The 18,256-nt window shown below is 34.4% G+C and overlaps 1 protein-coding gene across 2 annotated transcripts in view; it reads right to left on the bottom strand.

Annotated features, from left to right (window-relative positions):
• Positions 1-12,968: 12,968 nt before the first annotated feature.
• The window catches only part of MTMR9 (myotubularin related protein 9), a 41,038-nt gene continuing 35,750 nt past the window's right edge, over positions 12,969-18,256 (bottom strand). The window contains exons 10-11 of one of the 2 annotated variants that reach the window (XM_081075561.1): positions 17,386-17,569; positions 13,363-17,079 (exon numbers count right to left, since the gene is read on the bottom strand). In XM_081075561.1, coding sequence (XP_080931687.1) covers positions 17,406-17,569 — 164 coding nt within the window. In that variant the 3' untranslated portion in view covers positions 13,363-17,079; positions 17,386-17,405. Of the gene's footprint in view, positions 17,570-18,256 lie in introns of both variants that reach the window. The other variant, XM_081075560.1, reaches the window with a different exon arrangement.

Genomic DNA, 18,256 nt, shown 5'->3' with positions numbered 1-18,256 from the left:
CTGCTTCCGTATCTCCAGCCCAGTCGCCAGCGAGATTATAATGGTATGAACCCCCTTTCCATGGATCCTGTGTTTTTGTGTGGGGAGTGGGACCAGAGACCCCGCATGACAGCAGGTCATGGTGGGTAGTCACTCTAGGCATATAACTTCTTTACTAAAGACTTCTCTTTGCCTTAAGCAAGCCCTGACCATTGTTTCTGTTTATCTAGGTTAATACACCTTTGAAATGCCCCCTTTTACACTCCTCCTTCTAATACCTGACCACCATTTCAGAGCCCGCCTTCTAAAGTGTGACCACCCTCAAGAGTGGATCCCCACCTTGCTTTCTCTCACCTTCATGTAACCCTCATGTTCCCTCCTTAATCTCAAATATGTAAAAGTAACTGCAAACAGTTATTTTCAGAAGCATTGTTCTCAGTCTGTTGAGATCTTGTTTCCAGGCGTATCATCTGTGTGACTCAAATTTTTATAAAAATTCTCTACAGGTTTGTATGTTCTTATATTGACAGATGAAAGCAAAGATGGTAATGTCTAAAAAAAAAATCATCCAAGACATGTTCTGTAATCCATAACCTCCTGCTAGAAAGAAGTTAGTATTTCTGAAATAAATGCTTAAGTAATTCCTTGATTAAGACTTATTCTGCCAAGCTAGTTACCCACCTACTCCCACCTCCCAGTTGACTGTCTGCTGACATTGAACCAGACTTTTTCTTTAACATCTGGCCTAATAATCATTATCAAATCCAGGGAGTCTCAAACTATAGGGTACAACAGAATCAGTTGGGGAGCTTGTTAAAACACATATTTCTGGCCCCCACCCCAGAGATTCAGTGGGTCCAGGGTAGTTTCTGAGAATGTATTTCTGGCCAGTTCTCAGGTGAGGTTCATGCTGCTGGTCCAGGGAACACACTTTGAGGACTACTGCTCTAATAATTCACTTTTCCCGTGAAATGTCCCTAGTTAGATGAATTTTTAAATTGACCTATTAGAGATCTTTCTTTAAATGATTAAATGTTGACCCATGTTCATAAACAAATTGTCTGACAAAAATTCTTTCATGTAAGTTGGTCTGAGCATAGCATTTAATAAGATATACACCAGTCTCTTGGTGTTCTGAAATTTCTCTCATTGCCATTGTGATGGTTAATTTTATGTGTCAACTGGACTGGGCCACAGAGTGCCCAGATATTTCCTTAGACATTCTTCTGGATGTGTCTGAGAGTGTTGATGGCCTATGTGAAAATGTAGACTTGAGTTAAAGCAGATTTCCCTCCCCTGTGTGGGTTAACCTCATTCAATCTGTTGAAGGCCTGAGTAGAACAAAATTAAGGGAGAATTTGCTCTCTCTCTCTCTGACAGTCTTCAAGCTGAGATATCAGTCTTCTCCTGCCTTTGGACTTGGGCTTGCACTTCTCAGCCTTCATACCTGGTGAGTCAATTCCTTATAATAAATCTATAGATGATAGATAGATAGGTAGGTAGGTAGGTAGGTAGATAGATAGATAGATAGATCCTACTGGTCCTGTTTCTCTGGAGAACCATGGCTAATATAGTCATTAAGTGAATCTAGCAATTCTAGAAGATAGGGAGTCACCCTAATCTGGGGCAAATCCCAAAATAGAGTTAGTGCCAAAAAGGAAAAATACTTTCTGAATGAAAAAACTTTAATATCTTCATAGTTTTAATTGAAATATTTGTACTTATGAAGAGAGTCAAAACATCTATCAGGTCAAAATGATGGAACAAAGAGCCCTGAACCCATGTGGACTTAATTAACATCTTAGCCCTTGTTAGTACCACAGAACAGGACGTCCCTTTTTGTGTGAGGGAAAAGGACATCTGTAGAGTGTGTCAAAGAACAGGGTCTGCAAAAGAAATGTATCTTTTGTATAGTTTACTTACATGGTAATTGTGAATAGCATGTTTATAGGAAGATATTTATGAATGATGCAGAAAGAATCAAAACAAAATTGTCACTGGGATCACTGCACTTTACAAAAGATATGCATAGGAATAACAAAGTAATTGTTGGCAACAGTACATGTTAAAAATTTCTTCTGAGTGTGTTTTGAACAATGCATGACAATTTTTAAAAATAGAGACTTTGGAGTAAATGAATGTAGAGTACTGAAAACAAACCTTTGACTTCTGCTCCCTACCCAAATTCTCTAAAATGATTGTAAAGGAATAAAAAATGTATATCATGATAAAGAAAAAAGGAGAAGAAATGTTGGCAATGTTGAGGAGAAAAACTTTTTTTAAAACGGAAGTTTATCGGGGGTGACAATTGTTAGTAAAGTTGCATTGGTTTCAGGTGTACAATTCTGTATTACGTCATCTATATATCACATTGTGTGTTCACCACCCAGAGTCAGTTCTTCCATCACCATATATTTGATCCCCTTTACCCTCGTCTACCACTCTCTTTCCCCCTTACCGTCTGGTAACCACTAAACTGTTGTCTGTGTCTATGAGTTTTTGTTTCATTTGTTTCTCTTGTTCCTTTGTTGTTTTCAATTTTATGTACCACATATCAGTGAAATCATATGGTTCTTGACTTTTTCTGACTTATTTTGCTTAACATTATAATCTCCACATGCATTCATGCTGTCGCAAATGGCACTATTTCATCTTTTCTTATGGTAGAATAGTATTCCATTGTGTATATATGCCGCCACTTCTTTATCCAATCATCTATCGAAGGACACTTTGGTTGTTTCCATGTGTTGGCCACCGAAAATAAAGCTGCAATGAACATCGGAGCACATATAACTTTATGGATAAATAATTTTTTGGAGAAAAATCTTTTCTCCAAAGGAGAGAAAAATTTTTTCTCTCTTCTTCTAGGATCTTCTGGCCGGTCTGATAATCAAATTGACGTAAGACAGATTAGCAGAAGAAAAACAAATTAAAACTTAATTACATGTGTTGACTGAGCATTAATCAGGAGGCTTTGGCTAGAAATAAATAATAAAGATGTATTTAAGGATCTTAGGATTTGCTAACTAGAATCACAGCTAGGCAAAAACTCAGAAGTGTTTCAAAGAAGAAAGAAAAATGAAGAGATCTTAGAGTAAAAGTGTAAATTTGAGAGTAATCAGTCCTGTCTTCTTAGGGTTGGTCCAGGATGGTTATCAGCCAGATGTCAGTTGGTCTGGATGATGGATGCCAGGGGGTCTGGATGATGGGTGTCAGGAGGTCTGGTCACCCGTGGTGGTTGGCAAAGTGGATGTCAGGTAGTCTGGGTACGTGAGTCCTTCAGGGGGTGGAGGGTGTAATAGGAGGGTTATCTGGAGCTCTGATGTGTGTCCAGGCATTGACACAAGACTGGAAAGTTCAAAAGTTTAAGTTCCCAGGCTAGTAAAATCAAGAATAGAATCATCTCCTCATACCTCAACGTACTTGAGTTTAGTAGCTTAACAGTCAAGTGATTCTATTTTATTTCTTCACTCTTTCCCTCATTTATTCCTTTTGATCAGGGTTTTTCTCTCAGAAAACATCAAATAAAACACATTTAAGTCTCTCGAGGCTAAGATGGCAGTGCCTTCCTTGGGGCCATGCTGTCTCGCAAAGGGGGGATATGGGCTACACATGCTGACCACATATGAGTTTATAGTCAGCTCAAGATTTGTGCCAATTTTCAGGTTGAAGCATTAGGAAAGGACGAATTAAGGCAATATTATTATATATCAGTTTTAGAAACCAGTCTCAGTCTTGAGAATAGGCCAGTTCAGGTAAACAGGTGTCTCTTATTTCAGGAGGCGATAATGCAGCCGGCTCCCAGAGTTAGATCTGTGGTACTAGAAATCAAGTATTTAATAAGAGGCACTTCTGTGGAAACAGAAGAAGAATGGTTATTGATTGAAGCACTAATTCTAGTCTCTGAGTTCTGAAGGTAGCCAGTCGAGAAAATTTCTAGATGTCTGACATGAAACATCTTTAGATGGAGTGAGGGCAGATAGGAACAAGCTGACAGATTCTCCTGGTTAGCAGTTTGAATATCTCTGGTGATTTTTCTGCAACAGGCACAAATGTTGCCCAGAGATGAGCTGTTGTAGTGATTTCTCAGGTTTATATCAAGTTGTCCCACTTTAGTTTGCATGACTTAGGGAAAGGGGCAGTTTTAGTTCTCAATGATTCCAAGTCAAAGGATGGGAGAAAAGTGGGAAATATTCGTTTGGAGACTCAGAGCCAGATATTGAAGGAAACTAGAATTCAGAATCCAGTCCAGTTTACAGATAGGAACAAAACCTCAAAAGACATCGAACAACATAGAATCTAATATACACAAAAGTGTATTACGGAAACAATTTTTCTCTCTAAAATCATCCTCATTTTTACCAAACATAACCAGATCAATACTAATTATTATTTATTTTTTGCACAATAAGTCGTTTCAATAAATTTGGCCTGTTATTTACACAGGAGCAATAACAATAGCAATTAACCACATAGGCTCTTTTAAATCTGCTTTGTTCAAATTTTTCATAAGGAATCTTCAGATTGAACTTTAAAAGACCTGTCAAGGCCAGAAAAGCCAAGACAAGGACTTGCTGTGAGACTTTGCCTGCAATACCTATAGATTTGGGTGAGTTCCTCTCTTCTCGAGGTCCTCAAAATACCATGAGGATCCTGCACCTGCCAGGAAGTGATCTTCCTTACTCACCTGGTAAGGCTGCTGGGAACTCTGTCAGCAAAGTACCAGGCCGGTATTTCCAAGGGTCTGATTGGCTTCCATAAGTCAATCTTAATTCCTTAAAGCTACCTGGTCATATCTGACTCTATGCATGTTTCTCTCAAATATGATATTCCAATCAAAGCCTTGGTAATATAACCAGTTTCCAATTGCATTCTGTTACAAGGTGTACAGGTTATTATTGAACTTATGCAAACAACAATATTGCCATGATAATAAGAATATTTGCTGAGAGTTCTGAATTCTAGAGGGATCAGGAGGGAGAAAAAGATAAATATTTCAATTTTACTCACAAAGGTGTAATTTACCACATTGCTCCACATCATAGGTACCTTAAAAGGTTTCCTTATGTCAGGGAAAACCAAAGATTAAAGAACCAGTAATATTTCAAATAGAAAGTCATAAAAATTATAATCATCCTCATCAGTTCATTCACTACCATGTTATTAATTCTTATTGATCCTGAGCTTTATGTTGGCAGTTTGATGAATCCGATTTTTTTTCTCTGAGTTCTGTAAATCCTCAACTTGTTTAATGGTATGATCTGAAAGTTTATCAGAATCCTGCAATTTAGAGTAAGTGTTGGAGTCCTCTTCATGAATCTCTCTGAAGATGAAAACATGCTTGCAAAAAGTATCAACAAAATAACTCCATAAATGACAAAAGATTTAACATGACATGGTTAAAGATTTGATGACAATGCAATTGACAAAGAAAGTTGCTTATTTCTCTGCAACACACATTTTAAGATGATGTTATATCAGGGTATTGTAGATTCTTAGAAAGTTTATATAATTTCAGAACATTTATTCTAATAACAATATATGCAAACAGATAGAACATAATTATTATTTATTTGACAATGCTTCCATTTTAGCATATTAAATAGGCCTCATTCGTTTAATTTCCCCCTTTTATAGAGAGACTTGCTTTGAACTATTTCAGGGATACTTTTGAAAATCTCAAAGTTATTTTCAGGTTAAGAAACAGACAATTTAATTTTGAATTTTGGGGAAGTTTATCAAACATATCAAAAGTTTTAAAACTCTTGATCAAATAGAATCCTAGGTTACTGAAATAATAGTTATCTATTTCATCATGGTGGCAAAGACTGTGCAGGCAAATACAGAAAGTTAAATTATTGTAAGCAAAATTTAGTTCTCTTAATATTAAGAAAACTCCATTTACCTAAGCAATCAAAGAACTGATGACACATAGCACAGGAAATAATTTTAATAAAACACAAAGTCTTTGCTTTCTCTTTATAATCACTTATTAAGAGCATACCAATAGTACAGGAAAACTTTGTCCTTTTAACAGAGAAAGAAAGAACCAAACTCTAATTTTGTGTCAGCTTAGTTTTGATGTTTAAATTCATTTTTTAAATTAATTTTAATCTCATTTAGCTTGACCACACATAAAATTCCTTTCTCAAGATTCCTTTTCCACAAACTTTCTACAACATTCCTTGTTCCTTTTAGTTTTTCTCCTTATTCATTGAGAAGTAACCAACTTATTTTATGACAAACCATTTTCTTTTTATTCTCTTAAAACTGCATTTCCATACCTTATGACTTTTTTTTTTACTGAAAACACATATTATTCCCTTCCATATTTAGTAGAATTCTTAACACTTAGAAACCTTAATTTTTAATGACAATGAAAAGCAATTAGCACTCTCTAGATTGGCGAATTTATACTTCCATAACTTCTAAAAACATGGGTTCTTTTACTGGAAAATATATTTCATAACTTTTAGAAATATACGCTTCCTCAGCAAAGCACAAAACATAACAAATCCAAATTTATCTTTTTGTTTCCTTTAAAAAAGAAGCTAAAAGTAGCCTTAGACTTATTTAACAATTAATATTTCAGTATTTTATCTTATTTGGAATGATCTAGATATTCAATAAATTTAATTTGACTCATCATTTAACTTAACGTGGCAAACTCTAAGGTTTCAAGTTACCAAAATATTTTTGGAACTTTTTTAAAACTTTTATTTATTTTAAGTGTATTTTTCCAGGACCCATCAGCTCCAAGTCAAGCAGTTGTTTAATCTAGTTGCAGCTCACAGTGGCCCATGTGGGGATTGAACTGGCAACATGGTTGTTAAGAGCACCACTCTCTAACCAACTGAGCTAACCGGCTGCCCAGGAAACTATTTTTAAGTACACATACCATATGATTATTGTGAAAAAGTTTTACCTGAAAAAACATTTTATTAATTTACATCTATTTAATTTACTTATTCACAATAATTATGTTTAGGTTACTTGTGAAAAATTGATCATACCAAGTTATTTTTCTCGCTGACAAATTTTGCTAGAGATAACATAAACGTATTTGGCTAATAAACCTAAGTGTTATACTTAATGCTTATAACTCTAAAGACATACCTATTTAACCCAAAATCAAACCAGCTTTAATATAGTTTCCCAGATGATGTGATCCTTGAAATCATTTGAGTTAATTTCTACTGGTTTTTTTTTTTTTGAGAATTTTTAAATATAAGGGCTTAATTTCTTTAAGTCAATTAAACATAGCTCTTTACAAATCAATTCTAATAATATCCTCTGGATGAAGACATATATACACATATATAGACTGATGCAACCAAAGACCTCATAGTTTCATTTTTTAAATTTCAGCCATGAGACAGGTACAATAAGGCAGAATCCCACTAATTCATAGCAGTTGGAATAAGTTATTTGTTCAGACGGCTAAGGCTTTTTCTTACTAATATTTATGGAGCATAAAATTAAGATTTGTTTTTATTCTTGGCGAGGAGCCATGGAGCCAGAGCAGCAGTTTGTGCTTTAAAGAAATCACCTTCATTTTATTTTTTTTTTCCCTTCCGTCTGAGGAATTGAGAATGGTAAAGTAGGTGGGCTTTGAACTACTTCTAGAGTTGCATTTCTGGTTTCACAAAGATTTGTAACATGAGGACAGTTGTCTCAGTTCCTCCAAAGTATTGGGTTTTAACTTAGGTGGCATCATAGGCTGATCTACTTGTCCAACTACATGTTCCGAATTTGCTTCTTTCTCCCTGGGTACATAGTTTTATTTTAGCTTACAGGAGAAGATCTTGTTTTTTGGGGAGGGGGAAAAATCCTATCAGGCTTTGAATCTTTAGCTTCTAATTTTTCCAAATTTCTGACTATAGAGTTATTAAATTCTTTGAAATATCAAATTTCAGATGGGAGAAACAGTAAGTATCTCTGGAGGTATTTTAGTGTATGTGCTGCCAAAGGGAGCACTATCTCTGGAGGTATTAAACAATTCCACAAACTCAACAGGGTGCAACGGTCACTCCCTCTAATAGCCAAAATCTTTGAAGAACTGATAGCCTGTATGTCCCAGGCAGGCAAAAAGTCAAGTCAAGCCCCAGGACACAGGCAATAACTATTTCTGGGGGAGAAAAGATAAATAACCAATTGGTCATACTGCAGATATATTTCTTCATATGGATTTGAGTTATTGTCTAATTTTCTTTTATTTCACCCTGAATGACTTTCTTTAGTATTTATTGTAGACCAGTTCTAGTGGTAACAAGCTCCCTGAGCTTTTGTTTATCTGGGAATATCTTAATTTCACTACCATTTTTGAAAGACAGTTTTTCTGGATATAGAATTTTCAGTTGACTAGTTTTTTCTTTCGGTATTTTAAATATATTATCCCACTGCCTTCTGTCCTCCATGGATTCTAATGAGGGATCAGTTGATAATCTCTTATACGTGCTGATTATCTCATTGTCTTCAAGATTTCTTCATTGTCTGTGTCTCTTTTTTCTTTTTTGGTTTAAACAACAAAAATTTATTTTTTCACAGTTCTGGAGGCTGGAAGTCCAACATTAGGGTTCCAGCATGGTTGGGTTCTGGTAAGAACTCTATTCCTACCTTGCAGATGGCCCTTTTCACTGTGTCCTCACTATTGAACTATTGAAGTGACTTTCAATAGTTTGATTATAGCATATTTCAGTGTGGGTCTCTTTGAGTTTATACCAGTAGAGGTCATTAAGTTCATTGGATTTGTAAATTCATGTCTCTCTTCAAATTTGGAAGGAAAAGCTAGGGGAGATTCTTTGGAAAATTAAAACATTCAAAATCCTCGTGTATATGAAGAAATTAAGAAGGACACATACATGCCTAGGTTAAGATGCATGTTTAGAAAAGTGTTGAGAAGCCCCAAGTTTTCACTTAGGAGTGATCCCTAGGTTCAGTGCAAGCCTGGTGTTGAAGAAGTGTCCCAACAAAGAACGGATTGCAAAGATTGGAAGAGATTATTTTTTTGTTTGCTTGTTTTCGGTTATTTTTTAAAGCTCCTGGTATTCAAAGAAATCTCTGTCAAAACATTAGGTGAACATAAGCTGAAGGAACAGAGACCATACATGGCAAGAAATACAATCTTTGCAAAAAATAGTTTGGAAAAGTAACTATTCAAATGGACTACTATAGTCTTCAATACTAACAACAAAGCAAACAAAAAGCCCCCAGCAAACCCTGGGGAAGGACAATAATCTAATTTCCAATGTTATCACATTATAATATTCAAATGTCAGTTTTCAATAACAACAAAAAAATCACAAGGCATGCAAAAACAAATAAGCAAACAAAAAAACAGGAACATATGGCTCATTCAAAGGAACAAAAATTCAAACTATCCCTGAAAATTAGACATTGGACTTACTAGAGAAAGACTTTAAAATAAGTATCTTAATTGGCTTAAGAAGCTGAAGGGAAACATGGACAAAGAACTGAATAAAGTCTAAGTATTACTTTGTCTTGTGCACCTGAAACTAATGGAAAAAAAAAGATCTTCCTTTTGATTCTTTTGGATAATATACCTAGAAATGGGATCCTCGACCATATGGTAATTCTATTTTTAATTTTTTTTTTTTGTTGAGGAACTGCCATACTGTCTTCCATAGTGGCTACACCATTTTATATTCCTACCAACAGTACACAAGTGTTCCAGTTTCTCCCCATACTCAACAACACTGGTTATTTTTTGTTTCTCTGATAGAGGTTATCCTAATGGATGTGAGATCATATCTCATTGTAGTTTTGAGTTGTATTTCTTTAATCATTAGTGATGTTGAATATCTTTTCATAGACTTGTTACCTATTTGTACATCTTTGGAGAAATGTCTATTCAAGTCCTGTGTCCATTTTTTAATTTGATTCATCTTTTTGCTGTTAAGTTGTAGTTCTTTATATATTATGGCTATCAACCCCTTATTAGATATGATTTGCAGTATTTTCTTCCATTATGTACATTGTTGCTTCACTCCGTTGTTTCCTTTGATGTGCAGTTTTTTTGTTCACTATTGTATCATTTATCTATTTTTACTTTTGTTGCCTGTGCTTTTGTTGTCATAGCTAAGAAATCCTTGCCAAATCCAATGTCATCAAGTTTTTCCCGTTTTCTTCTAGGAGTTTTATTGTTTTAGGTCTTGTTTACATCTTTACATCTTGTTTACATCTTGTTTACATCTTTAATCCATGAGTTAATTTTTTTATATGATATAAGGTGATAATCCAACTCTATTCTTTTGCATGTGGGTATCTAATTTTCCCAATACCGTTTTTTGAAGAGACTGGTCTTTCCCCATTATGTGGTCTTGCCATCCTTCTTGAAGATATTTGACCACATACACAAGGATTTATTTCTGGGCTCTCTATTCTGTTCCTTTGGTCTTTGTGTTTATGTGAATACTACACTGTTTTGATCACTGTTTTGTAATATATTGAACCCAGATTGGTACATCATTCCTTTTTTAAAAAAACTTTCTCAGTCACTTTGTTTGAATTATGTCTGTTGTATACAACATAGAGTTGGGTTTTGTTTTATAAGCCAATTTGTTTGTTCGTTGCTCTAATTCAAGCTCAGATATTTTCATGATGTCACATAAAAACACGCAACAATGAATGCCACTCAGCAAGACACTGCCACATGTTGACATGAACACAGCTGTGAGACACTGATATACCAAGGTTATGAAACCTGACCGAGCTGTTTGTACAGTGCTGCCAATGTAAGCACACGGTGGCAAGTTCGTGAGCATAATTGTCAGACCTCGTATTTACTGTATTTCTTTGTTATTCCTTTGGAGTTTTATTTCCTTGGTACAAAAGATTTGAATTTTTTCTAGAGGTGTATTCATAATACTGTTCATAAAGACACCTTTGTTCTAACCTAACACTCTACAGTGAGATTTGTTAGATTCATATGATATCTTTGACTTCTACCTATTACTTAGATGACAGTTGATGACCTTACTTTTTTCCTTTTTTCTCTTATTCAAAAAAATTGTGTTATTTCTATTTTGTCAAAATACATACTTTCTAAATAATATTTTTCTACCCGTTTCTACCTATGTCTTAGATCTACAGTTACAATATATAGAGTCCTAAGCTATTATTTTCCTAGTCATCTCCAATTGGGACGAAACTCATCCATCTTTTCACAGATTTATGAGAAAGCACTCTTGACTACAGCATTTCCTGACTTCTTGTATGCTTAAAAACTTTTTCAACAGTTTTGATTGTTAAAGTCCAGGTTGGCTGAATATAAAATCGTTGGCTTATACTTTGTTTCTCAACAATTTCTCAATAATGCTGTTGTCTTACTTCGTATGTTGTTGTTGAGAATTCTAATGGCGACCTCATTTTAAGTGAGTCTTTTTGCCCAGAGGACCTGGGGATTTTTTTTCTTCTTTGTAGTTAAAGTCTAATGGTTTTACTAGTATATGTCTTGGAATTGACCAGTCTGTATCCAATACCTCCGACATTCTTTTATTTCTGGAAACTTTTCTTTGATTGTAGATTCAAATATTAATTTTGTTCCATTATTTTTTCTTCTTCAGGGACTTCAACTACTTATACATTGGCTCTTATTTGTGTGTACTCTACATCAATCACTTTCTCTCTGACCTTCTTGCTTATTTTCATTCTTTCCCTTTCATGCTTTTATTCAATGCTCTTTAATAAAAGTTCAGTTGAACCTAGTCTCCCTTGAGTACCTTATAATTTCATCTTTAAGATGACTTTGTCTTTATTCTTTGAATTCTTTCCTGAGTTCATTTAACTCTTGTTTTCTACCTTCCTATTTTTTTTGTTTGTTTTTGGTCTATTTCTGTTCTGAGTTTTGTAATCTCATTTGAGGATTTTTTTTCCTATCATGCCTGGAAGTTTTGTTGAAAGGGATATGTTCCTTTTGGAATGTGTTATAGTTTGCTTCTGTTTAATGTTTCATTTATTGGGGGATAATTTTTATCAGCCGAACTATTTTCTCATTTTATTTTTATAGCTTTGTATGAGTGCCATTGGCTGTTTTCTGTTCACTTTGTGCTTTTGAAACTTTTGAAATAATATCAAACTTATAAAAAGGTTTTCAGTCTTTCCTTCTGTAATCTTCATAATTTCTTTAAAGGATACAGACCAGTTATTTTGTAGAATGTTCCTCAATTTAAGTGTGCCTGATGCTTCTTCATAATTAGATTCAGGTTGTGCTTTTTGTTTGTGTGTGCAAAAATACCACAAAAGTGATGTTGTGTTCTTAGTGGATCATATCCACTAAGGCACATGGTATTGATATGTCTCATTACTGGTGGTATTAACTGTGCTTGGACAGTTAACTTGGTGGTATCTACCAGGCTCTCTTCACTGTAAAGTGACTATTTCCCTCTTTGTAACTAGTAAGTATTTTATGGAAAAAGACTTTGAGACTATATACTTTTCCTCACAAACTTCCTCCTGCTTAGTTTTAACATCCACTTATGGTGACTGCCTAGATCAATTATGATGATTACCAAATAGTGACTTTCTAATTTCTTCATTCTTTCTACATTTCATTGTTGGCAATCTACTCTGAGGAGGATATTTCCCTCTTTCCTCACTGATTTATCCACATCAATGCATACTGAGTAAATAGTGTGTATAATATATACTCCTAATTCTTGGGAGATACATGTGAAGTAGTTAGGTGGAAAGGTCATGATGTCTGCAGCTTATCCTCAAATGTTTCAACAAAACAATACACATACTCACAAACTCAAGAGCATTAAAACAAAGGTGAAAAAATGTTAACAATTATTCAATCTAGGTGAACTGTATAAGGGAAATCATTGTACGATTTTGCAACCTTTCTGTGGATCTGAATTTTTTCAAAATGTAAGAAATATATATCAGTTTTAATTGTAACACTGCCAAAACCTTCACAAATATTTGAAAAAAATTAAAGTCAGCCTACAGATTTAATTTACCAGCACTTGAATATATTCAAAATTTATTACCATTGTCTATAGAAATTTAACACTAGCATCTGTGCAACAGCCCTCTGAGGCAGAGGGAGAACACCATACACAAATCTTACACACTAAGATAACAGTACCACATTCGACTGTTTCTTGATTCAGTAAACCAAGGTTGACAGAGCAGCCAACTAAAGATGAATGATTACAATTTTGGGACATAATGCCTCGTACTTATCACTTAGGGAACATTATAAGTAATATTAAAAATGCTATATAGACTTACAAAAGTTCAGTATTTTTCCCGAAACCTATATATAGCCTGTTTATATATAGACAGGTTCACAATATAGAACCCTGTACATTACAGCACTCTGAGGTTTTAGCAAAGCATTACATTATAGACACATTTGCCATACAGTTCAATTTTATTACGTAAGACATGAATAACAGTGCACTTAATTCTAAGAGTCACATTCAAATATATCAAGAGTACAATTCAAATACCCGCTATTGAAGAAATACATATTCTTTTTTTTAATAATAAGCTGTGCAAGTACAACATTTTTAGTGTAGATGGTAATAGCGCTATAAGGATGCTAAACAACAGAACTCAAGGTGCATTCATGTAGAATAATACACCTCTCCAAAGATGTGCATTTTAAAAGTGCAACAAATGTCTTGGGTAGACGGACACAGGCAGTGTTGCAGAACTTGTTTTTATTACAAATCACAAATACAGTCAATCTCTATACTCACAGGTGGTTAAACAGAATGGCTGTAAAAGTCAGTACGCTTCCCTCAGGGACTGTTTTTCAGGACAAAGTAGTGTCTGCTGTGAGCCCTACTTTCTTTCGGTAAATTAAGCACAAACTACAGTTCCACAGTATAGTTCAAAAACAGGACGTTGGGTTTCTTAGAGGAAATTTAGATAACAAGTCCAGACTTTCTAAAATCTAGTTATACAGTTTCAGAGGGTCTCTTCTAGGCTATTGGTTTAAAGGATGAAGACGCTGTGGACACTAGATTATAAAGACTGAGTAAAGGTAAAAGTCCTTTTTTTCAATAAAACAAAACTTAGAAAACTGATATTGTAAGAAAAGTACCATTTTATATCATCTGAGGATAGGTAATAATAGAGAAATCAGTCTTTTCATGTTTTTGTTGTTGTTAAGATGGTGAATTACACAAAAATACTATCTGGTAATAACTTAGAATATCAGCTCTGGAGGGGGAAAAAGATCTGAGTCATGTTAAAAAATAAGAAATAACTAACCTATGCTGTCTTGAGGTATAGCATAAACCTGTATTAGATATACTGAATGACTTCATTTTCTGGTCAATTTCAAAGCTGCCAGGACAAAGGATCAACTATCCTAAAAACTGCCTATTTTCTTTGTCCAGGAAATAGTTTTCTGATAAAGACTGCTCATAATACCCTCAGACAGTTTTCATTTACTAAATCTGGATATGGGTAAATCCCAAAACTTTTACGTCAGGCTAAAGCCTGATAATAAGTAAACCTGATATCCTCATTAAGAATTATAATTAAAATAGCTAATCTGAAACCAGATTAACTACAAGAATTACATTTTTAAGCAAATGTTTAAAAATGCATCAAAACATTCCTATTTTTCACTGCAAGAGACAACTACTGGCCAAATCTTTTCCATGGTACTGATTTTTTAGTTAACATAAATACTAACTGAATCAAACACTAACATCTCACTAAATTTCATTCTTTAAAATGAAAAGAAATGACATATCACCTCAGTAAATGAGGTTTCAGAGTTCAAAGAAAAGTTTTTAAATTCTCCATATGGGATCTGAAATGACTATTGTCTTCCAAAGTTTTCTCAAAAATCACTTTAAAATCTTGCTTTAATGACCTAAGTTTTCTTAGAAATATAATAAAACACATTTATAGATTGTTTTAAACCTATTAGATTTTACAATTTCTGCTTTTCTTCCCTCTAATTTTGCCACCACTCTCTGCATTAAGGTTTTTAAAGCCACATTTATAAAAGACAATTCTCCAAACTTAATGTTTAAGAAGTACCTTGTTATGAGTATATCCATTGTATTTATTTTTCTCATCCAAGGAATGGGTAACTGAATAGTATTATGAAAAATCCTCTTCAAGTTGTATTGATAATGCACTTGTTTTTGACAGAGTGCTCGAGTTTGGGAAAACCTTAATATTTGCATTGTTAGCTGAGCCCTTTGAAAGTGCATTGATACCGTTTATTTTTATAAGCTATAATCAGAACTGAGGTTTGGACAATCCCTAGTTATAAATTAATACTAACATGCAAACTTGTCTAAACAGCTTAAGATTGCTGTCTCAATAAGAGAAATAAAAAGAAAACTGAAATACTTTGCTATTATATTCTGGCTCACACATAAAATGCTCTTCAGGAATACGGGTGTAAATGATGGCATACAATTTCATCATGACCAAACCTAATAAAAACTCTCTGAAGTTTCCAACCACGGAAGCCCTACGGCCAATCAATATTACCACTAGGAATCACTTTTAAAGGATCACTAAAAGAAAAATGAATCTCTAAATGGTTTTCCTTATGGGTCCATTAACTGAGAAGAACAAGGCTCCTACATATCTAGTCTTGAGACAAAATTAGGAGAAACAAAAAAGTCAAGCTGCGTGAACGAATGCAACAAGCAATTCTGAGGGGTCATAAAAAAACCAGGGTGTTTCCTCCTTAAAACGTACACAGACATTGCACTAACAAGAGATATCTATTGCAAGATAGTTCATCTCCATTGTTCCTTTGCCTCCACCTTTTGGTGAGGGTTTCAATGCCCCATTATTCATAACTGTAGCCGAGAAAATAAGTAAAGAAGAAAACTGAGCTTAGAGGAGAAGGCAGGCAAATTTACCAAAAGAGAGTTCCGACTATGAAGTGTTTGTTCAGCCTTTTGCAACAAGTCTGAGGAAACAGAAAAAAGATGAAGCTTTGGAAACTGGAGATAGAATTTGCCACTTTCTAAGGCTTCTGAATATGGCCATAGATTTTGACAGAGTCAATTTTTTTAAATTACATTTTTAGCTCAATACATATCTCTAAAGCAGGGTTCAGTTTTGGTATGCTTTACACTGAAATGGTTATATACAGATGGGGTACAAATAGTATTAATGGTTATCCTTCAACTATCTTTTTAAAGGATAGCTAGAATCAATGATATTTGTTAAAACGAGCAGTGCCAACAAACAGAAATGTACATGGAAAGCATGGAGCTGCTAACTTTTAGAGTTGCAGGCATAAACTAGCATGGCATTAATACAGTCATCACGGTTTCCGTAACACTGAAACAGTTCAGATCTGTTTCTGAAGTTTAAAACATAGCTGCATCGTGTTCATAAACTGTCACCTCCACTTAAATTATATTTGCCTAACATATAATGGACAAATCAGCAGAGTCGAGATAAAATTTCAAAAGGCTGAAGCCAACATGAGAGTTGTAACCTTAGTATTAACAAACTCATAGAATACTTAAAAATAAAACAACACAATAAAACATACACATACAAACATAAACCAGTGCAATGAGAACTTCAGACAAGGGCAGTGCATCTCTGGTTTAAGGAAACCATATTTGTAGCTTAATTATAACAAATTAACACTATTGTAAATGATGGTTTAATGTTACATCTGGCATCTTTGATACACATTTAATATGTATGGTCAGAAACCTGAAAAACCAATTCAACAGAAACAACACCACATCAGTAACAAATTCCTACTTTGTTTCTATATTGCACATACTTTTAGTGTCTACTGTTAAAATAAATTTACTTCTTATTGTAAATATCAGACGACTATACCTCTTGCCCTTGTAAAATGATTTACCTTGAATAAACACTCAGAATTTCCTTTCTTGACAAACCAGAATGAGAATGAATTCAGCTTTGTTAGTCCAAAACTATTTTAAAGAATGGCAAAGGTATTGGAAATGGCATGTTAAACATAAAATTCTTGATTTATCCACCATTTCAGTTTTGAAAAATATTTCTATATTCAAGTTGTTTAAACGTTTGATCCTTTTTTAAACTGACAAATATTCCGTAAAGAGATTAATCATATCCTTGACTGGTCTGGAGCACTGTCTGGAAAGTGGACACAGAGAAAAGCTTATGATAAAACGGTGTATAACACAAAATGGCATTACATAAGTCACCTGATTTACCTAAAATAAAATGACTAGCACCTCCTTCCTGCTCCCAAAGTGAGGAGGCCTAATAGGCCACGTGAAACATGAGAAATTATAGTAAGTTTCGTTCATGACGTAATGAGAAATCCATTACATTAGCGGGTTCTCACACCTAAAGCCTTAAGTTCAAGGCTGCTGTGTAAAAGTGAGCTGAAGGGCAAAAGGAGAGAGAAGTGGGCTACGGGTGCGGGAAGGTCCTTACATAGGGTGTGAGGACATCTTTCAGGGACTCTCCTGTATCCCATCCTCAGTTTCCAGTTCCGCCAACTGCCTCCTAAGGATATTTACTTTTGCTTGTAATTCCTTATTATAGTCAATGATGTTAACCATTTCTTCATATGCTTCATCCAAATACTTGGAGGATCTGTTCCAACGTAGGAAAATACCTATTGAATCCAGGAAAGGAAAACAGAAGGGAGAAAGATACATATAATGGATTAACACTAAAGTTGTGGGTAATACATAATTCCGTGTATTTTTCTTTTTTTTCCACAATTCACATCTGTTTTATCATACTCTAAAATATACAGGTATCTTGATGTACTGAAAGAGTGATTAAATACAGTATTCAAGAAATCACCATTTCTATGTACACGCTTATTCTTCAAAACCCCCATAAATAATGAAATACATAAAAATACTGTTTTCTGATATATTCAGGAAACAAGCTGATAATTCATAATACCATAAACTTTCCAGTTTCGCAATAGAAATATATTTTTTTCAAAATTATAGACCTTTACTCAGACCTCTGAGACCTCTTACACATGTGAAATCACTTTCACTGAAAAAATGAGTTACAGGAAAAGCAGCACCACACAAATTTTTATTTAAAAGCCTAAACTTCGGTTGTGTCTCTTTCTGTCTTGTTACTTAAGAGGCAGTGTTCTAATTATGCAGGCAATTGCTTCTTTCCCCAAATAATAATTACAATTTTATTATGGACCAAAAGGAGACATTTTCTCCTCTACATAGATCCTGTGTTAACTATCTATCATCCCAAAATAACAGCAGAAAGATACTCAAGTAAGGAGGTACAAAAACTTTCTAGGCAGCAACATGTCAGTAGCTGA

This window comes from Rhinolophus hipposideros (assembly GCF_964194185.1).
Source record: "Rhinolophus hipposideros genome assembly, chromosome: 16".
NCBI classification, from domain to species: Eukaryota; Metazoa; Chordata; class Mammalia; order Chiroptera; family Rhinolophidae; genus Rhinolophus; species Rhinolophus hipposideros.
Note: the sequence above shows the minus strand (reverse complement) of the source record. Positions and strands in the feature narration are given on the sequence as shown.